The following is a 22,435-nucleotide window of genomic DNA, read 5'->3' on the forward strand; positions in this document are numbered from 1 at the left end:
CGCTTCTGTCCCTCAGCCTGCAGAAGGACTACAAGAAGCAGATGCTGATGGCGGCACACGCCCTAGCTGTTGATGCCAAGAACCTGTTGGATGTCATCGACCAGTCGCGACTCAAGACCATCACAAGGCCGCATTAGCCTGCAGGACAGAAGCGGAGAAAGTGTCAGCATTGATCAAGTGATGGAAAACAATCAGACGCCATCGCAAACCCTTTCTTGTAAAAAAACACAAAACTTGTTCATCGCATATCTTTTTTTATTCTTTTGACTTATTTAACACGTGATGACGCGTTTGAAGGACTAATCACGTGATGAACTGGAACTGAAACAAAGGAGCAGGATCATGAAGATTAAAAAATATATATAAATATATATATATATATATATATATATTAATATTTACAGCCTTCACTCTTTATAGGATTTTTTTCAAACATTTTGTTTTTCAGGCTTTTAATGATGGAAACTTTTAAAAGCGTTTTGTATGGAAAAAAGACTTAAGAAATCACGTCATAGGCCACTTTTTGAAGTTAACATGATAAATATACATAGACTATATTTTTTCAACACCTTTGAGGAATGAAGGATGTTAAAAGCCATAAATACTCTTTCCACAATGTTCTAAATAACTATTCCTTGTTTTTATATATAATTATATCACTGTTTTTTTTTACATAGTGTCCACTTTTCAAAGCACATTGGCAACTTGTAAACTATTTTAAAATAGAATCCAATACTGTGAATAGTACATGATTTATTTATTGGGTGAATGGATGTTTTGAATTAGACAAATTCACTTTACTTCACAAACGTGTTGTTCTTCCTGGAGCTTTTCATTCCACTGTTCACTATTACCTCTGCCTGGAGTTGAACTCTCTCAGGAAAGAGTCACATGTACAGTAGCAAATAAAAACACACTGTCCATCCATCCATCTTCTTCCGCTTATCCGAGTTTGTGTCGTGGGGGCAGCAGCCTAATCAGGGAAGCCCAAACTTCCCTCTCCCCAGCCACTTCGTCCAGCTCTTCCCGGAGGATCCCGAGATGTTGCCAGGCCAGCAGGGAGACATAATCCCAACGTGTCCTGGGTCTTCCCTGTGGCTTCCTACCGGTTGGACGTGCCCTAAACACCTCCCTAGAGTCGTTTGGGTGGCATCCTGATCAGTACCCGAACTACCTCATCTGGCTCCTCTCGATGAACACACTCTTTTCATTAAAAACATTATTTGCAGGTGCAAAAAAAATGTGTATATGTATGCAATAGTGTTGGTTAAAAAAAATTGTTTCCGCCCGGTTTCGAACCGGGGACCTTTCGCGTGTGAGGCGAACGTGATAACCACTACACTACGGAAACATGCAGAAAATTTTGGTGACAATATTAATTCACATACACATCCATGTATGGATTCTTTGAAGTGCGTGAACTAGATATGACTGGTTGACTCTTTGTCAGAAACATTTGCAATATATTTGTCGAAACAAAATGCTTCAGTCGTAAAAAAAAAAGTATTTTCGTAAACAGCGCCCTTTTGGCATTGGTCGCCATCCTGTGGCCAAAGTTGGTATGACAAGACGGGGAGCGTTACTCCTATCACATTATGTCCATTGCCGGACCGCGCCAACATCCCGTTAACTCCCATGATGTGGCTGAGACCGGTACTACAAAATCGTGAAGTTTCACTGTATTGATTGATTGATTAATTGATTGATACTTTTATTAGTAGATTGCACAATTCAGAACATATTCCGTACAATTGACCACTAAATGGTAACACCCGAATACGTTTTTCAACTTGTTTAAGTTGGGGTCCACGTTGATCAATTTGTGGTACAAATATTTACTATCAGCATCATACAGTATTCACACAAGTTAATCATCAGAGTATAAACATTGAATTATTTACATTATTTATAATCCGGGGGCTGAGATGAGGAGCTTTGGTTGATATCAGTACTTCAGTCATCAACAATTGCATCAACAGAGAAATGGACATTGAAACAGTGTAGGTCTTACTTAGTAGGATATGTACAGCAAGCAGAGAACATAGTGAGTTCAGATAGCATAAAAGCAAGTAAATACATTAGAAAAACATTTGATTATTTACAATGGGTTATTTATAATCCGGGGAGATGGGATGTGAATGGGGGAAGGTATTAGTAAAGGGTTGAAGTTGCCTGGAGGTGTTGTTTTAAAGGAGTTTTGAAGGAATATAGAGATGCACTTACTTTTATACCTGTTGGGAGTGCATTCTACATTGATGTGGTATAGAAAGAGAATGAGTTAAGACCTTTGTTAGATCGGAATCTGGGTTTAACGTGGTTTGTGGAGCTCCCCCTGGTGTTGTGGTTATGGCGGTCATTCACGTTAAGGAAGTAGTTTGACATGTACTTCGGTATCAGGGAGGTGTAGCGGATTTTATAGGCTAGGCTCAGTGCAAGTTGTTTTACTCTGTCCTCCACCTTGAGCCAGCCCACTTTGGAGAACTGGGTTGGTGTGAGGTGTGATCTGGGGTGGAGGTCTAAAAGTAACCGGACTATCTTATTCTGGGATGTTTGGAGTCTAGATTTGAGGGTTTTGGAGGTGCAAGCATAATCGAAAAAGGGTTGAATCTTCAAGGTGCTTTTGTTGACCAGAGAGGAGATTCTGTAGAGGAATCTCGTCCATTGGTTGACCTTTTTGATTACCTTGGTTGCCATTTTATCACAGGAAAGATTAGCCTCTAGAATGGAACCTAGGTAGGTGATCTTATCTTTCCTGGTGACAACAATGTCACCCACTTTTATAGTGAAGTCACTGACTTTCTTAAGGTTGATGTGGGACCCAAATAGGATGGATTCCGTTTTACCTAGGTGTATGGATAGCTTGTCGTCAGCGAGCCAGGTGCAAATATTAAGGAGTTCAGCACTGAGGATTTGTTCCACCTGTGACTTGTCCTTGCCGGATACTTGCCGGATAATATAACGTGTTGCTTTTGGTCAAATGTTAGTCCCATCAGTACGAGTTAAGAGCTTACTGTTGGCAATATATGCAACTAGGTAACAGCAGGACATTCTCACATTAATACTGGATGTCACAGTTAAGTAATGGTCACATAAGATCTTATATCTCCAAAAGGAATGCACTGCACAGGAATTGTTCTTAGTTGATGTTTACTCAACGTCTGTAGCACACACACAACCTAACAACAAGTGCGCCATATTTGCAGCCTTGACTCTTTATAGGATTTTCAAAAAAATTATTTCGTTTTTCAGGCTTTTAATGATGGAAATTTAAAAGTGTGTTGTATTAAAAAAAAGACTTAAAACATCATGCCATAAGCCACTTTTTGAAGTTAACATGATAAATATTCAAAGACTATATTTTTTCAACACCTTTGAGGAATGAAGAATGCTAAAAGCCATAAATACTATTTCCACAATGTTCTAAATCATTATTTCTTGTTTTTATATATAATTATATTACTGTTCTTTTTTTACATAGTGTCCACTTTTCAAAGCACATTGGCAACTTGTAAACTATTTTAAAGTAGAATCCAATACTGTGAATAGTACATGATTTATTTATTGGTTGAATGGATGTTTTGAATTAGACAAATTCACTTTACTTCACAAACGTGTTGTGCCTCCTGGAGCTTTTCATTCCACTGTTCACCCGGGAAGAACTGTGGATTACATCGGACTGTCTACCCCGCAGGTTTTGAGGACCAGTCTTTGACAATTTAGAGTGAAAAGCAAATTTTATTTTCACTCGCATACAAACCATTTTAACTTGGATTGTTTTCCTGACTTCGAGACTCTCCCAAAGAATACTGCAGCGAAGACACAACAAACTCCCTTCTTGTCTCTTATGGACACACACCTGTTGTTGTGGATTTTGGACTAGCGACGGCACAATACATCAAGACTGCGGAACAGAGACACACTATGGGGCCTCGACGCAAATCCCGTAAGGGTGATGAATGGATGGTCAGCGCCTGAGAGCTGTGGCCTACCACCATGACCTTGAACTACCTTCCCTCTGTTGCTAGATATCTCGAGATGTATGTTGTAATATGAATATGTGCTTTGATATGGAGGTTTTTTCCCACTCCGAACTGGGCCCTCTTAGGAGCCCAGTCTGGATTGTATTTTTTTTTACTCATCCTTCCCTAGCGTTTACCTTTTTCCCATCTTTTACGGGGCGCCTTATGGCGACCCATCAGCGTTCTTGTTCTGCAACCCTGTACACTGTTTGTCTAATCTTGAACAAGTTTGTGCTGAAAACAAAGTTTCGTTGTACTTGTGCAATGACAATAAAGCCCTGCCTACCTACCTAGCTACCTCTGCCTGGACTCTCTCAGGAAAGTCTCATGTACAGTCGCAAATAAAAACACAGTTTTCTTTAAAAACATTATTTGCAGGTGCAAAAAAAATATGTAAGTACCTGTGTTGATAAAAAGTTAAAGGAAAAATATGATCGTTTCCTAAAACATAAAGAGTGTTTCCGCCCGGTTTCGAACCGGGGACCTTTCGCGTGTGAGGCGAACGTGATAACCACTACACTACGGAAACCTGTATAGGTCGAGGGGATAATGTGTTTTTACATAGACAATTAAGTCTGGGCTTCGTGACTGGTCAAATCATTGTTAGAAATATTTGCAATATATTTTTCGAAACAAAATGCTTCAGACGTAAAAATTGTATTTTCGTTAACAGCACCCTTTGGCGTTGGCCGCTATCCTGTGGCCAAAGTTGGTATGACACCCATGAATTGATTTACTACCATGAATTGATTTACGTGGACTTGAACAAGTTGAAATTTTTTTGGGGGGTGTTACCATTTAGTGGTCAATTGTACGGAATATGTACTGAACTGTGCAATCTAGTCTTAAAAAAAAGTTTCAAAACGGGTAGCGCCACTCCTATCACATTATGTCCATTGTTGGACAGCGTCAACATCCCGTTAACTCCCACGATGTGGCTGAGACCGGTACTACAACATAGTGAAGTTTCACTGTAATATAACGTATTGCTTTTGGTCAAATGTTAGTCCCATCACCAGTACTAGTTGTAAGATCTTACTGTTGGCAATATATGCAACCAGATAACAGCAGGACATTCTCACATTAATACTGGATGTCACAGTTAAGTAATGGCCCCATAAGATCTTATATCTCCAAAAGGAATACATGGCACAGGAATTGTTCTTAGTTGATGTTCACTCAACGTCTGTAGCAAACACACAACCTAACAACAACTGCGCCTATCTAATATAAGGGTAATTATCGCTCAAGGGAGCCAAAATAAATGTGCACATACATAAGTAGGTTAATAAAAGATAGTCTACAATACCACATAACCATAATTACAAAAAGCAAGGCCAGCAACACTCGTGTCCTTAGAATTTGAATAAAAACTGCAGAGGCGCTACCAAACACAGACGGGTTTCGACAAGGTCTTTGTCAGTGTGCAATTTCTTAACAGGAAGTGATGCACTAAAGGGCCCACAGAAACCCACTACTACCGACCACGCAGTCTGATAGTTTATATATCAAATTGCAATTTTATATACTATGTACTATGCAATTTATATACTAAATTGCAATTTTAAATTTCCCGGGAGTTTCTTCTTCAAAAAACGTCGCGGAATGATGACGTGTACGCGTGACGTCACGGACTGTTAGGAAATATGAGCGCTGTGCACACACACAGCTAAAAGTCGTCTGCTTTAACTGCACAATTACACAGTATTTTGGGGTCCTGTTTGCCGAATCTTTTGCAATTTACAGAGGTGTGGACTAGAGTCACATGACTTGAACTCGAGTCAGACTCGAGTCATGAATTTGATGACTTTAGACTCGACTTGACAAAATGTAAAAAGACTTGCATTAATGACTTGTGACTTGACTTGGACTTGAGCCTTTTGACTTGACAAGACTTGCTACTTTCCCCAAAACCCAACGATTAAAAGGTTATTCAGGAGCGCTGCGTATCTGTCCGTGTCTGTCAGCGTGTGTGCGATGACAGTGTGCCCGCTACCTGTCAGTCCAACAGCCAATCAAATTATATCCACGTTATTTTCGTCACACAGCATTTATCCAGTCAAATTGCATGAAAACCAACGAAGAAGAGCTCTCAAACAACACACCAGTAAGGAAAAATGATGTCAAAAATTGTTTCGTTCGGGTATTAAAACTACGACTTGGTCAACAAAAAACGAAATCCAGTATTCAAAGCATGCGGTTCATTCGAATATTACAGACAGAGACGAAACAACTTCCAACTTCGTTCGACATTTGAAGATCCACAAAGAAGGGTAAGTTTTGAATGCAAGTTAACGTTTATTGGCTGAGTAACGTAACTTGTTTTTGCTGTTTAGTTAAATCAGTGAGGCTGTAAACTCACTGATAACGTTATAACCATAGACATCTCACAAGTAGACGCAGCATCGAGCGCTACTGCCCACTGGCGCTGACAAGACGCGGGGCCGCCATCTTGGAGTGGTGATCCCCTCCACTCAGTGCAATTTATTTGGCAGGAGCAATGAACTGTCAGCGCATTTAATTCATTTTACCTCACTGAATACCACTGATATTCACGCGCTTTATTGTCATACGTGTAATTCTGATAAAGGACAACTTTTTTGGCGTGTTTATAGTTTGCTTAACAGTAGTAGAATATTCTTATATGCTGTAAGTGACCAGACGTCCAAGATCAAAACTGGGAATAATAATCCCAAAAAGGGGGAAAAAAACGGTCAGCTATTATTAAATTGAAGAAACACTATGATTAGGTTATATATACATGCATTAATCCTACATAAACAATGTATGAATACATTAGATATCTATACATCTTATAGACTGTATCTCTTTTGCTGCAACAGCTGAGAGTTTATTCTGTTTTGACACTTTTTTATTAATATTTTGTATCACATTCTTCCCTTAAATGATCATGTTTACAGTGATTGTCTCATATGTATTTTTCATGTGATAAAAGCGTCTTCCAAATACTTAAACATAAACATATATAAAGACCTGAAAGTCTTTATATCAGCTAAAACCACAAATCTGTTTCACTGGATTCAGAATAAAAGCAAATTCTGTCTTACCCAACAATGTTAGTATTTGAATATTGTTACTAAACGACTTATTCCTGGTTACAATTATACCGTTAAGAAAGTATTGTCTTATACTTTGCCTAAAATGAAAATGCATCATAATCAGTGGCGGCTGGTGGATTTTGTTTTAGGTGGGGCTGAAAGTTTGTTAACCAAATACCTGTGGGGGCGTCATCCTTCCCCAGAAGATTTCTTTGTGATTTTCACATACAAATTGAAGATCTTTGCTCCTTCTCAACTCTGTGGTAATATTATTTTCACAAAATACAACCATGTTAATGTTAAATATTACCTTTGAAAAGAAATCCCCCGATTCCTATTTTCAACAGTCCGCTCATTTGAGCCGGAAAACGCTGAACACCATCCCAGCATCTTTGTTTGCTACCTATCAACTGTCAGTTTAGACTGCTTGCCGGCTCCACATCACCACTTTAAGATGGAGGCCAAATTGCTCACGTCACAGCAGCCAATGCAGCGTGTACTTATAAGATGTCTATGGTTATAACGTCATTGCAAACACGACAATCTGTGGCGTCCACTGCAGTTTGCTACCTTATTCATACTTTTTGTCAAGTGATTTTTTTAAGCAGGGTTGCATGAGGTACCTACACATAATGTTACGTTAGTCAATGTATCACACACAGTAATGTAACGTTAGACGGTGGTCAGCAGCACCGCGTATTTTAGCAACCTACAAAAAGACAAACAATCAAATATAGGTCAGTTAAAACGTATACTATACTAAAAATATGTGTATATATTCCATAGGTCCCTGACATCTAAAAAGTACAACTCCGTTCATTGTTACGTTCATGTATTTGTTATTTTTTTCATGTGTATGCACACATCAACACACATACAGTATGAGATGAGATAAATGAGATAAGGTAAGAACAGGATAGAAACTGCTGTGGAACTAGTTACAATGCAATATGCCATGGAAATGTAATGTTAACACTTTTGTGCAAATAAGTACAGTTGCATTGTTTTTTCAAATGTGTTCATTCTGTAAAGGAATGAGTTACATGTTTAAAATAACTGGTCAATAGTGCTATTATGAAGTGCAATGTCAGCACAATTTTTTTACAATAATTACATACAGAGTTTTAAAAGCATACACAATCTGTGTAAATATATTAGTCTGTGGTTAAAATGACTTGAAATTACTCAAAACTCAAAATGCAGGACTTGGGACTTGACTTCAGACTTTCCAGTCTTGTCTTTGGACTTGACTCGGGACTTGCCTGTCTTGACTTGGGACTTGACTCGAGACTCGAGGGCAAAGACTTGCGACTTACTTGTGACTCGCAAAACAATGACTTGGTCCCACCTCTGGCAATTTGTTCAACTAATAATGGAAAAGTCAAAGTAGAAAGATGGAGTTGGGAAGCTTTAGCCTTTAGCCACACAAACACACAATGTCTCCTTGTTTAAAATTCCCGGAGGTGAAGCTTTACTATGGATGAGAGCGGTCAAGCGAACATGGATCCCGACCAAATGTCAACCGGCAGTTTTCGGTGAGAAAATTGTGGTAAAAAGTCGCCACTGTTATCAGCTAAGCTTGTGCCGTCCATAAAGCTGCCGTCGACTTCCATCAGACACTGGCCTCAAGACACCCGTGGACACACCCTTCCGACTATCAGGTAATAATAATGTTTTAAAGTGCTTCCAACGTCGCAGTGTTATAAGTTGACAGACTAACACCTCAAATTGATCTGTGAACAACACAAGGTACGCATTGTTGGAACAACCAAGTTAAACCTGCTGCAAGTTGCTAAAGTAACTGCCGTTTAAGACATAAGAGGCATTGACGTCATCGATCTGCTGCGATGCCAAAAGCTAAAGGGAAGACTGAAAGCCCGAAACCTTCGGTGTCAGCCGACATAGGACACAACTGGGACCAAGATTTGTGACTGGACACAGGACATGATGGGGAACAAGGAGTACTACTAAAAATACTCCTTGAAATGAAAGAACAAATTAAAGAAATTAAAAAAGATCAGAAAAAAGCAATGGAAGAACACAAAAAAGATGTGAAAAGTCTGCAGCAAAATATTGAAAGTCTGCAAACTCAAATCATCACCAGAAAAAATGAAGTCTCCGATACGTGCCAACATTTGAAGACCTTTCAAGAAGATATGCGCCAACAAATGAAGACCCTTCAAGAAGAAAACTACATGCTGTGGAATATCATAGATGAAATGGAGCAGGATAAACGAATGAATGATATCATCGTGACAGGGCACCGAATTAAACCAATATCCTATGCGAAAGCTGTGAATAATGAAGGTGAACCAGATGAAATGGATCTTGTCTCTGCAGAACAGCAAGTGGTCAACTTCCTGCAATCAAAGGAAATTGAAATCGACATTAATACCATCGAAACATGCATCCCACTGAACAGAAGAAACAACAACGCCACTCCAGTTGTGCTCGTGAAATTTGTAAACAGAAAATCTAAAATGGCATTGCTGAGACAGGGAAAGAAGCTGAAGGGAACAAATGTGTACATGAATGAGAATCTCACAAAACGTAATGCTGGAATCGCCAAGAAAGCACGCGACTTGAGAAAGCAGGGAAAAATCCAGGGAACTTGGAGCGCCAAATGTAAAATCTACATCAAGCTGAATGGAGGTCCAGAAGCAAGAGTAATTGTTGTCAATGACATCAAGGACCTGGACAAATTTTAAGTTTACACAGCTTCCACAACAACGATGATAATGGACTCTGACAGAAAACAAGTACCTAAATTCAACATCAACACTACTACACTGCAAGGGACGACTAAAAAAGAAGACTTAGATTCAGGACTGCATCCATCTACACTTATAGAGATTATTGAAACGACATCAAAGATTGTTGAGCAAGGAAATATGGAACTACAAAACTTCTGCAACAAAGAGCACAAAAACCAGGATTTGGAAAACGATATAGATCCAGATACAAAATTTATTTCCCACATTAGTAATAATTGTTTTTATTACACAGATGAGCAATATAATAGCAACATTAAAAGTGACAACAAATTGTCTATTTTTCATTTTAATAGCAGAAGCTTGTATGCAAACTACAACAACATTAAGAACTTTTTGGAACACATCAACGAACCCTTCAAAGTGATTGCCGTCACAGAAACATGGATTGATGATAAAAAAAAGAAATAGATTTTAATCTGGAAGGATATGAACTAAACTACATCAACAGAACCAACAAAAATGGAGGAGGAGTAGCTGTGTACGTGATGAAGAACCTGAACTACAAAGTGGTAAAAAACATGTCATTTGCTGTAGATAATATCTTAGAATGTATTACCATTGAAATATGTCAGGAAAATAGCAAAAACATAGTAATTAGTTGTATATGCAGATCACCTAAGTCAAGTATAGAAACATTTGAAGAATGGATCAAGGCAGCTTACATGGACAATGGTAAAAAAATAATTTTCTTATGCGGTGACTTTAATATTGACTTATTGAACCCTAACAAGCAAAAGTTTATTGATGACTTCATTGATACAATGTACAGCATCAGTTTATATCCTAAAATCACAAAGCCAAGCAGAATCACAGGACACTGTGCCATGCTTATTGATAATATTTTTACCAATGATTTTGATAATAACACTACAAGTGGTTTACTTATAACCGACGTTAGTGATCATCTGCCAGTTTTTACAATATATGATGGAAACTGCAAAAAGAACACGGAAGACAAAAGGACATTTCAAAGACTGTGCACAGAGAAGAGGATGATTGCTTTCAAAATGGAGCTACAAAAGCAAGATTGGGACAATGTGTACAATGAAGAAGAGGTTGATGAAGCATACGAACATTTCTTAAACAAGTTCATAATACTTTATGACAAACATTGTCCATGGAGACAACTCAGTAGTAAACAGAGAAAGAATAATCAACCATGGATGACAAAAGGATTAAAAAATGCTTGTAAGAAGAAGAATACGCTATATAGAAAATTTATAGTACAAAGAACTACAGAGGCAGAAGTTAAATACAAAAAGTATAAAAACAAGTTAACAAACATACTACGATCATGTAGAAAAGAATATTACAGTGAATTATTGGACAGGAACAAAAATAATATGAGAGCAACATCGGGCATTCTCAATAGCATTATTAAAAATGGCACTAAGAGGGATTACCCCCATTACTTCTTAGACAGAAATAAACATAATGACAACATAAAGGAAATGGTTGAAAGCTTTAATAACTACTTTGTAAATATTGGACCAAAATTGGAAGAAAGGATTCCAGACCCAGTTTCAATTGAAGACTATTATGATACCACAGAGCGAAATCCCAACTCCATGTTCCTCAGTAATGTGACACAGGAGGAAATAGTTAAAATTGTGAAAAAATGTAAATCAAAGACTTCAACTGATCGTAATGGAATTGATATGGATACGATAAAAAAGGTGATTGATGAGATCTGAGTACCATTAACGTATATTAGTAACCTATCATTTCAAACAGGTACATTTCCAAACAAAATGAAAATAGCTAACGTTGCACCAATTTATAAGACTGGTGATAAACATCTATTTACAAATTATAGACCTGTTTCTTTACTTCCACAATTTTCTAAAATCATTGAAAAACTGTTCAATAACAGATTAGAGAGTTTCATAAATAAATATAGAATACTCGAAGACAACCAATATGGATACAGAGCTAATGTTTCAACTTCAATGGCTTTAATTGAAATCACAGAGGAAATTACCAATGCAATAGATAGTAAAAAATGTGCGGCAGTGTTTATGGATCTAAGTAAAGCATTTGACACAATTAATCACAATATTTTAATAAAAAAACTGGAACGATATGGCATCAGAGGGTTAGTCTTAAACTGGATAAGAAGTTATCTAACGAACAGGAAACAATACGTGAAGCTAGGCGAACACACTTCTACAATACTAAATATTTCCTGTGGTGTACCTCAGGGATCAATACTAGGACCTAAATTATTCAATCTCTATATAAATGACATTTGTAAAGTTACAAGAGATTTAAAGTTAGTATTATTTGCGGATGATACAACAGCCTTTTGTTCAGGAGAGAACACACAGAAGATAATACAAATAATAACAGAAGAAATGAACAAATTAAAAAAATGGTTTGACAAAAACAGACTATCATTGAATCTCAGTAAAACTAAAATAATGCTATTTGGTAACAGTAGAAAAGAAAGTCAAACACAAATACAAATAGACGGAATAGAAATTGAAAGAGTAAATGAAACCAAATTTCTAGGTATAATGATTGATGATAAATTGAACTGGAAATCTCATGTAAAAAATATACAACATAAAGCTGCAAGAAATACATCAATAATGAATAAAGCCAAATATGTTCTAGACCAAAAATCACTTTATATTCTCTACTGCTCACTAGTGTTACCATATCTGAGTTACTGTGTCGAAATATGGGGAAATAATTATTTTAAGTACACTGCGCATAATAAACGCAACATTATTAATATTGCTACTACGGATAATTTTATCAACAACTCCTTAAAACAGCCCACTACCTATAATATGGGCGTTCTAAACATCAGATCTTTGTCTCCCAAAACGTTATTAGTCAATGAGGTCATTAGAGACAACAATCTTACGTCATCGGTCTTAGCGAAACCTGGCTTAAACCAGACGACTTCTTTGCGATAAATGAGGCATCCCCTCCTAACTATACGAATGCGCATATTGCCCGTAGCCTCAAAAGGGGAGGGGGTGTCGCACTAATATACAACGAAAACTTTAACTTTAGTCCAAACTTAAATAATAAATATAAATCGTTTGAGGTGCTTTCTATGAAGTCTGCCACACCTCTGCCTCTGTGCCTGGCCGTTATCTACCGCCCCCCAGGGCCCTATTCGGACTTTATTAGTGAATTCTCAGAGTTTGTTGCTGATCTAGTGACGCACGCCGATAATATAATTATAATGGCGGACTTTAATATCCATATGAATACCCCATTGGACCCACCGTGCGTGGCGCTCCAGACTATAATTGATAGCTGTGGTCTTACACAAATAATAAATGAACCGACGCATCGCAGCGGTAATACGATAGACCTGGTGCTTGTCAGAGGTATCACCGTTTCCAAAGTTACGATACTCCCGTATACTAAAGTATTGTCCGATCATTACCTTATAAAATTCGAAGTTCAGACGCATGTTCGTCAAACTAATAATAATAATAACTGCTATAGCAGCCGCAACATTAATGCTGCCACAACGACGACTCTTGCGGACCTACTGCCCTCGGTAATGGCACCGTTCCCAAAGTATGTGGGCTCTATTGATAACCTCACTAACAACTTTAACAACGCCCTGCGCGAAACCATTGATAGTATAGCACCGCTGAAGTTAAAAAAGGCTCCAAAAAGGCGTACGCCATGGTTTACTGAAGAAACTAGAGCTCAGAAATTATTATGTAGAAAGCTGGAACGCAAATGGCGCACGACTAAACTTGAGGTGCACCATCAAGCATGGAGTGATAGTTTAATAACTTATAAACGCATGCTTACCTTAGCTAAAACTAATTATTACTCAAATCTCATCCGCATTAATAAAAACGATCCAAAATTTTTGTTTAGTACAGTAGCATTGCTAACCCAACAAGGGACTCCTTCCAGTAGCTCCACCCATTCGGCAGATGACTTTATGAAGTTCTTTAATAAGAAAATTGAACTTATTAGAAAGGAGATTAAAGACAATGCGTCCCAGCTACAACTGGGTTATAGTAACACAGATACGATTGCATATACGGCGGATACTGCAAATATCCAAAATAGTTTCTCTCGTTTTGATGAAATAACATTAGAGGGATTGTTACAACGTGTAAATGGAATAAAACAAACAACATTTTTACTTGACCCACTTCCTGGGAAACTTATCAAGGAGCTTTTTGTATTATTAGGTCCATCAGTGCTAAATATTATAAACTTATCACTTTCCTCGGGCACTGTTCCCCTTGCATTCAAAAAAGCGGTTATTCATCCTCTCCTTAAAAGACCTAACCTCGATCCTGACCTCATGGTAAACTACCGACCGGTGTCTCACCTTCCTTTTATTTCGAAAATCCTCGAAAAAATTGTTGCAGAGCAGCTAAATGAACACTTAGCGTTTAACAATCTATGTGAAACCTTTCAATCCGGTTTCAGGGCAAATCACTCGACTGAGACAGCCCTCGCAAAATTGACTAATGATCTATTGCTAACGATGGACTCTGATGCGTCATCTATGTTGCTGCTCCTCGATCTTAGCGCTGCTTTCGATACCGTCGATCATAATATTTTATTAGAGCGTATCAAAACACGAATTGGTATGTCAGACTCAGCCCTGTCATGGTTTAACTCTTATCTTACTGATAGGATGCAGTGTGTCTCCCATAACAGTGTGACCTCGGACTATGTTAAGGTAACGTGTGGAGTTCCCCAGGGTTCGGTCCTTGGCCCTGTACTCTTCAGCATCTACATGCTGCCGCTGGGTGACATCATACGCAAATACGGTGTTAGCTTTCACTGTTATGCTGATGACACCCAACTCTACATGCCCCTAAAGCTGACCAACACGCCGGATTGTAGTCAGCTGGAGGCGTGTCTTAATGAAATTAAACAATGGATGTCCGCTAACTTTTTGCAACTTAATGCCAAAAAAACGGAAATGCTGATTATCGGTCCTGCTAGACACCGACCTCTATTTAATAATACAACTTTAACATTTGACAACCAAATAATAAAACAAGGTGACTCCGTAAAAAAACTGCGTATTATCTTCGACCCAACTCTCTCCTTTGACTCACACATTAAAAGCGTTACTAAAACGGCCTTCTTTCATCTCCGTAATATTGCTAAAATTCGCTCCATTTTGTCCACTAAAGACGCCGAGATCATTATCCATGCGTTTGTTACGTCTCGTCTCGATTACTGTAACGTATTATTTTCGGGTCTCCCCATGTCTAGCATTAAAAGATTACAGTTGGTACAAAGTGCGGCTGCTAGACTTTTGACAAGAACAAGAAAGTTTGATCATATTACGCCTGTACTGGCTCACCTGCACTGGCTACCTGTGCACTTAAGATGTGACTTTAAGGTTTTACTACTTACGTATAAAATACTACACGGTCTAGCTCCAGCCTATCTTGCCGATTGTATTGTACCGTATGTCCCGGCAAGAAATCTGCGTTCAAAAGACTCCGGCTTATTAGTGATTCCTAGAGCCCAAAAAAAGTCTGCGGGCTATAGAGCGTTTTCCGTTCGGGCTCCAGTACTCTGGAATGCCCTCCCGGTAACAGTTCGAGATGCTACCTCAGTAGAAGCATTTAAGTCTCACCTTAAAACTCATCTGTATACTCTAGCCTTTAAATAGACCTCCTTTTTAGACCAGTTGATCTGCCGCTTCTTTTCTTTCTCCTATGTCCCCCCCTCCCTTGTGGAGGGGGTCCGGTCCGATGACCATGGATGAAGTACTGACTGTCCAGAGTCGAGACCCAGGATGGACCGCTCGTCGGGACCCAGGATGGACCGCTCGCCTGTATCGGTTGGGGACGTCTCTACGCTGCTGATCCACTTGAGATGGTTTCCTGTGGACGGGACTCTCGCTGCTGTCTTGGATCCGCTTGAACTGAACTCCCGCGGCTGTGTTGGAGCCACTATGGATTGAACTTTCACAGTATCATGTTAGACCCGCTCGACATCCATTGCTTTCGGTCCCCTAGAGAGGGGGGGTTGCCCACATCTGAGGTCCTCTCCAAGGTTTCTCATAGTCAGCATTGTCACTGGCGTCCCACTGGATGTGAATTCTCTCTGCCCACTGGGTGTGAGTTTTCCTTGCCCTTTTGTGGGTTCTTCCGAGGATGTTGTAGTCGTAATGATTTGTGCAGTCCTTTGAGACATTTGTGATTTGGGGCTATATAAATAAACATTGATTGATTGATTGATTGAATTACAAAAGTACACTTCATTCACTAACAGTGTTACAAAAAAGATCAGTTAGAATAATACATAATGTTGGATATAGAGAACATACAAACCCTTTATTTATTGAAACAAATATACTGAAATTCCACGACATAGTGGAATTGCAAACAGTTAAGATTATACACAAAGCAAACTATAACCTGTTTCCCAAGAATATACAACAATTCTTCTCAACAAAAGAAGAGAAATATAATCTTGGAGAAAAATGTAATTTAAAACATTTGTATGCACGTACAACACTTAAGACCTTCAGTATATCAGTATGTGGAATTAAATTATGGAATGGATTAAGCAAAGCAATCAAACAATGTACTAATATGATCCACTTCAAGAAACTCTTCAAACAGGAAGTGTTTACAAAGTACAAAAAAGAAGAACCATGATAAATATTCTGATTTTACTCAACCATTAATTCTCAAAATAATCTGACTTATCTCATCGTATGGAATAAAACTTACTTAAGCAATAATTTATTTATTTATTTATTTGTATTGTGATTACTTATTACTTATGGAGTATATTGTGAATACATTGAGAACAGGAAGTGAACAAAATTTTTAGCAACTGTTATGTAAAGAAAAGGGGTAGGATTAAATAAGCTCGGCTTCTTCCTCCTCCTTTTCGAACATGTTGAAAAGAGAAACTGGAAATTGTGATGTATCATGTTGTATGCTTGCATGTTCGAAATAAACTCAAACTCAAACTCAACTCAAACTCATATTAAACTCACTAAAACACTAGCAACACAATAGAAAGATAAGGGATTTCCAAGAATTATCCTAGTAAATGTGTCTAAAAACATCTGAATCCGTCCCAATGCAATCGCGTTTCTTTTCCTAGTCCGTCTTTATCGATATCCCCAAACACGAAACTTCATCCTCGCTCAAATTAATGGGGAAATTGTCGTTTTCTCGGTCCGAATAGCTCTTTTTGTTAGAGGCTCCCATTATAAACAATGTGAGGATGTGAGGAGCCATCAACATGTGGCGTCATCGTCTGCGACTTCCGGATAAAGGCAGGGCTTTTCTGTTAGCGACCAAAAGTTGCGAACTTTATCGTGGATGTTCTCTACTAAATCCTTTCAGCAAAAATATGGAAATATCGCGAAATGATCAAGTATGACACATAGAATGGACCTGCTATCCCCGTTTGAATAAGAACATCTAATTTCAGTAGGCTTTTAAGTAGTCACAGCTGTAGTTACTCAATTGATATAATAAATCAAGAACATCTTAAACCACGAATAAAATGGAAAATTGTCCAAAACCAATCAAAGACAGTATCATAGGAAAATAGTCAAATTTTTACTTTGTGAACAACCGTTATAATAAAAGTAGACGTCGCTCAGCACAGTGAAAAAATTAAAGCGTTACAACAGGTATAGCTCCCTTTATAATATAATTTTTATAAAGTAACAACATTATAACATGATCTTTAGTTGTGAAGGCCACATTCACCATGTGGTGCCTTGAAAACCTCTCAAGGCCTTAGTGGCCACACGCGTGAACAGAACCTTTTAGCTCTTAGTTCTAAAATTGTGTACACTACTGCAGTGGTTCTCAACCTTTTTGCAATTAAAGTACCCACTAATAAGAGCAAATCATTTTTGGTTGAAAAAAAGAGATGAAGTAAAATACAGCACTATGTCATCAGTTTCTGATATATTCAATTGTATAACAGTGCAAAATATTGCTCATTTGTAGTGGTCTTTCTTGAACTATTTGAAAAAAAAACAACTAAAAACTTGTTGAAAAATAAACAAGTGAATCAAGTATATATATATAAAAAATGTTTCTACACATAGAAGTAATCATCAAATCAAAGCGCCCTCTTTGGGGATTGTAATTGAGATCCATCTGGATTCATGAACTTAATTCTAAACATTTCTTCACCCAAAAAATCTTTAACGTCAATATTTATAGAACATGTCCACAAAAAATCTAGCTGTCCACACTATCATTGTTGTATTTTTTTCCCCACAGTTTATGAACTTACATTCATATTTTGTTGAAGTATTATTCAATAAATATATTTATAAAGGATTTTTGAATTGTTGCTATTTTAAAAAAGTCTCACGAACCCCTTGGAACACCTTCAAGTACCCCCAGGGGTATGCGTAACCACATTTGACAACCACTGCACTACTGAATTGAGGTCTTATGGCCCTTATGTTGACACTTATACTGCCATCTGGTGGTGTCAGGGGAGTATAACATACAATGGAATTTTAGGGGAGAAAAAAAAAAAAGTGTAAAAAATAAGATTGTGCATGTCACTAAACATGGAAGTACACGGTCTGTTACTTAGACGAAGAACGCAATATAAAAAATGATTCTTAGTTTTTCATTCTAACTAGGGGTCCAATAAGCTCAAATAGCAAAGAGAAATAAAAAAGGATGTAAACAAACAGCTTGGGTATTAGGTTAATTTATACAATATTTTAATTGTTTTTTTTAAAGAAATGTGTATTGAAGTGTTAGCAAAGTGCTCATGTTAAGGAGAAAAAGACAGACAACATAACTTTTCAACAATTTTATTGTGTTTTTAGAAAAACAACCATTTTAATCAAAGAGACCAAAGCCCATGTCGTCATCCGACTCCTCCGACTCTTCCTTCTTCTCTTCTTTCTTCTCGGCCTTGGCTGCAGGGTCAAAGATGGATCGAGAGTTAGGTCAAGTACAAAAAAAAGGATTCAACTCGCATCACAACTGGTTTATTCACCTGGGGCATCTGCAGTGGCGGCGGCACCTCCAGCAGCAGGGGCTGCAGCGGCGGCGGCGGGAGCTCCACCCCCAGCACCGACGTTGGAGATGAGGCTGCCGATGTCTACGCTGGACAGAGCCTGGAATGCATCACATTCATTAGCTATCATTGAACGTGTGCTGTGACACTTGCAGGTGTTTACTCACTTTGGCGAACAGACTGGGCCAGAAAGGCTCAACGGTCACTCCAGCAGCCTTGATCAAGGCGTGGAGCTTGTCCTCCTGCAGGCAAATATATTGGTGAATCACAATAAAGAGCATTATATGTATTGTTCAGTTGCTTTTAAAGGCCTACTGAAACCCACTACTACCCACCACACAGTCTGATAGTTTATATATCAATGATGAAATATTAACATTGCAACACATGTCAATACGGCCAGTTTAGTTTACTAAATTACAATTTTAAATTTCCCGCAGAGTTTTTTGTTGAAAACGTCGCGGAATGATGAGGCTTGACGTCTCGGGTTGGAGGGGACATATTAGCCCAGCACCACACACGGCTAAAAGTAGTCTCTTTTCATCGCATCATTACACAGTATTTTGGACATCTGTGTTGCTGAATCTTTTGCAATTTGTTCAATTAATAATGGAGACTATAAAGAATAATGCTGTTGGTGGAAAGCGGTGGATTGCAGCTGGCTTTAGCACTGAAACACAGCCTGTGTTTCTTTGTTTGTTGTGACACCAACAGAGCGGTCAGGCAAACGTGTTTCTCTACGTCAACCAGCAAGTCTTTGGATGGGAAAATTGTGATATTAAGTCGGCTCTTACCGGGGGGACTTCAGTTGATTATGAGACTTCCTCCTGCAGCTCAAAAAGGCAGCTGTGATCTTGGCCCTTCCATTGGCTTCTCTGAGAGACCCTGGCGTTCACCGCAGCCATCCGACTTTCAGGTATGACCTTACAATCTCACTAAAACTAACAGTCATCATTGTCACCGACGTCCCACTGGGTGTGAGTTTTCCTTGCCCTTATGTGGGCTCTACTGAGGATGTCGTAGTGGTTTGTGTTGCGGTTTGTGCAAACCTTTGAGACACTAGTGATTTAGGGCTATATAAATAATCATTGATAGATTGATAAAACACTATTAAAACTACAAGCAGATAAGGGATCTTCCAGAATTATCCTAGTAAATGTGTCTAATTACATCTGAAACGGTCCCACTGCCACCGCCTTGAACCGCGGAGCTTTGTCCTGGTGGAGCGCGTGACTTTCCTCATAGACTCTGGCGTCAACACACCCGTGGCCACACCCCTCCAACTTTCAGGTACTGTATAATCTCACTAAAACAATAGGCAGATAAGGGATTTTCCAGAATTATCCTAGTTAATGTGTTTAATGTAATCTGAATCGCCTTTATTCATTTTTTTCTATTCCTTCACTCTAAATTTCCTCATCCACGAATCTTTCATCCTCACTCAAATTAATGGGAAACTGCTGGAGGCTATGATTATTAACAATGTGAGGAGCCTACAACCCGTGACGTCACGCGTACGTAGTCTATTACTTCCGGTAAAGGCAAGTGTTTTGTATTAGCGACCAAAAGTTGCGAACTTTATCGGCGATGTTCTCTACTAAATCCTTTCAGCAAAAATAAGGCAATATCGCGAAATGATCAAGTATGACACATAGAATGGACGTGCTATCCCCGTTTAAATAAGAAAATCTAATTTCAGTAGGCCTTTAACATGTGATAATACACAACCATGCTTGATGCATTCACACGCGGTAGTAAACGAAGCAAGACATGAGGCACTGATGACGTATTCAAAATGCGACGTTTTTTGAAAATAAACGTAGTAGTCGTTTAAAAGCTGGTTAGGATCAAATGTAGTTTAAACAGTTTACCAAGTGGTCTTCCATACTACAAGTAGGCATAACTTATCATTTACAACCAACATGGCGCCTAAAGCCGCTCGTAACAATACAGGAGACACACTTTTCCTATCTTCCTGACATACAACGTTGCTTTCACAGCGCGTTTATGGTAAGTTTTAATTCATAGTGGAACCAGACATGACTGAAAATGACCAACATAGCGGTGGGCACCGAGCGGGACACTTACGGTGACCGTGACTTCATCGTCATGGAGGATGAGGGCCGAGTAAATACAGGCGAGCTCAGACACGGAGGCCATCGTAGATGTTTGATTTGACGTTTGCGGCGTCGGATGCCTAAATTGGAGGGTGCTAGTCGCCGGATTGCGGGCCTTAGCTTCGGGTGAAGAACCGAGCACCTTAGGCAAGTTGACTTCCTGCAGTGTGAAAGGGAAGGGAGGGGGCGGAGGTGGATATTTATAAACTACGTCAGCAGTGCGGATATGACGTTTTGACGATTCGACAAGTGAGAGCCAATGATAAGAGGAAGCAAGACGGAACCCACCAGCTGGCGCGTGTGCGTGTTTTTCCCCGTTTTTTTTATTTAAAGAAACACATTAATTGAAAGAAATAAAATAAACATAAATTGATTTTCTTGGAGCGAAATTAACGTATGTAATGTGAAATTGTTAAATGATTCCATCCATCCATTGCTACCGCTTGTCCCGTTTGGGGTGGCGGTGGGTTCTGGAGACTATCTCAGCTGCATCAATTTATTTAGTTGTAAAAAGAAGGCTACTGTACGAGTTTTTTCACCCCACTGTTCTTTGTTCAAACAAATTCAGAAAACATAATTTGGATTCTTCTTGCTGCCAAAATTCACTTAAGTAAAGTTGAATAAAGATTAATTACATAATAGTTGTTTAATTTATTAAATCGTGAAAAGTGGGCTAATGTACGTGTATTTCTGTTCTTTATTAAAAAAAAGAAATCAGATAAAAATGTTTTTGTACCAAAATTAACTAATGCAATTTTGAATAAAGATTAAATACAAAAAAGTCATTTAATTAGCCCTGCGATGAGGTAGCGACTTGTCCAGCGTGTACCCCACCTTCCGCCCGATAGTAGCTGATAGGCGGCAGTGCCCCCCGCGATCCCAAAGGGAATAAGCGGCAGAAAATGGATGGATAGTTATTTAATTATTAGATCTTATAAATGTATAATGAAATATTGAACCTGCTTAATGAAGATGTAATGAGCATTCATTGATTTAATGAAAATCAGTATATTATTTAGCCCAAATTAATTCATTAAGTGTGTTTATTGTGCAAGTGTAAACAAACTAAAGTGATGTTCTTCAATTTAAATTTGAGCATGTTCAAAATAAATTAAATAATTGCTCTCATGTATTGGCTTTAAATTTAATCTGCAAAAATGTGGCATTTGCTTCTGCAAACATTGATGTATTCAAATAACGTTCTTTCATTTTGGATTTTGCAAACAAAATATGTTTCAAATCCATCCATCCATCCATTTTCTACCGCTTATTCCCTTTTGGGGTCGCGGGGGGCGCTGGCGCCTATCTCAGCTACAATCGGGCGGAAGGCGGGGTACACCCTGGACAAGTCGCCACCTCATCGCAGGGCCAACACAGATAGACAGACAACATTCACACTCACATTTACACACTAGGGCCAATTTAGTGTTGCCAATCAACCTATCCCCAGGTGCATGTCTTTGGAAGTGGGAGGAAGCCGGAGT

At 38.6% G+C, this 22,435-nt stretch overlaps 2 protein-coding genes and 2 non-coding genes across 11 annotated transcripts in view; 1 reads left to right on the forward strand and 3 right to left on the reverse strand.

Annotated features, from left to right (window-relative positions):
• The window catches only part of LOC133557778 (focal adhesion kinase 1-like), an 84,139-nt gene extending 83,210 nt beyond the window's left edge, over positions 1-929 (forward strand). For all 8 annotated transcript variants that reach the window (XM_061908561.1, XM_061908562.1, XM_061908563.1 and 5 more), the window contains one exon: positions 17-929. In XM_061908561.1, the coding sequence (XP_061764545.1) occupies positions 17-137 (121 nt within the window). In that variant the 3' untranslated portion in view covers positions 138-929. The remainder of the gene's footprint in view (positions 1-16) is intronic.
• A 349-nt stretch (positions 930-1,278) lies between these two features.
• On the reverse strand, positions 1,279-1,351 carry trnav-cac (transfer RNA valine (anticodon CAC)). Its single transcript has one exon. It is a non-coding gene; the product is annotated as a tRNA-Val (tRNA).
• A 3,124-nt stretch (positions 1,352-4,475) lies between these two features.
• trnav-cac (transfer RNA valine (anticodon CAC)) lies at positions 4,476-4,548 on the reverse strand. The gene has a single exon. It is a non-coding gene; the product is annotated as a tRNA-Val (tRNA).
• Positions 4,549-18,609: 14,061 nt separating this feature from the next.
• Positions 18,610-21,142, reverse strand: rplp1 (ribosomal protein lateral stalk subunit P1). Its single transcript, XM_061908569.1, has 4 exons — positions 20,923-21,142; positions 19,002-19,076; positions 18,814-18,934; positions 18,610-18,733 (listed from the first exon to the last, which is right to left on the reverse strand). Exons 1-4 carry the CDS (start codon positions 20,992-20,994, stop codon positions 18,654-18,656), a joined length of 348 nt encoding a protein of 115 aa, XP_061764553.1. The 5' UTR covers positions 20,995-21,142; the 3' UTR covers positions 18,610-18,653.
• Between the last annotated feature and the right edge of the window lie 1,293 nt (positions 21,143-22,435).

This window comes from Nerophis ophidion, linkage group LG08 (genome assembly GCF_033978795.1).
Source record: "Nerophis ophidion isolate RoL-2023_Sa linkage group LG08, RoL_Noph_v1.0, whole genome shotgun sequence".
Taxonomy (NCBI): Eukaryota; Metazoa; Chordata; class Actinopteri; order Syngnathiformes; family Syngnathidae; genus Nerophis; species Nerophis ophidion.

Excerpts from the sequence above, each read along its gene's own strand:
- rplp1 (XM_061908569.1), bottom strand. The coding sequence starts at position 20,994 with ATGGCCTCCGTGTCTGAGCTCGCCTGTATTTACTCGGCCCTCATCCTC. Across the intron at positions 18,935-19,001 it reads GGCCCAGTCTGTTCGCCAAA|GCTCTGTCCAGCGTAGACAT; the intron begins GTGAGTAAACAC and ends GATGCATTCCAG. Across the intron at positions 18,734-18,813 it reads CGCCACTGCAGATGCCCCAG|CCAAGGCCGAGAAGAAAGAA; the intron begins GTGAATAAACCA and ends TTGACCCTGCAG.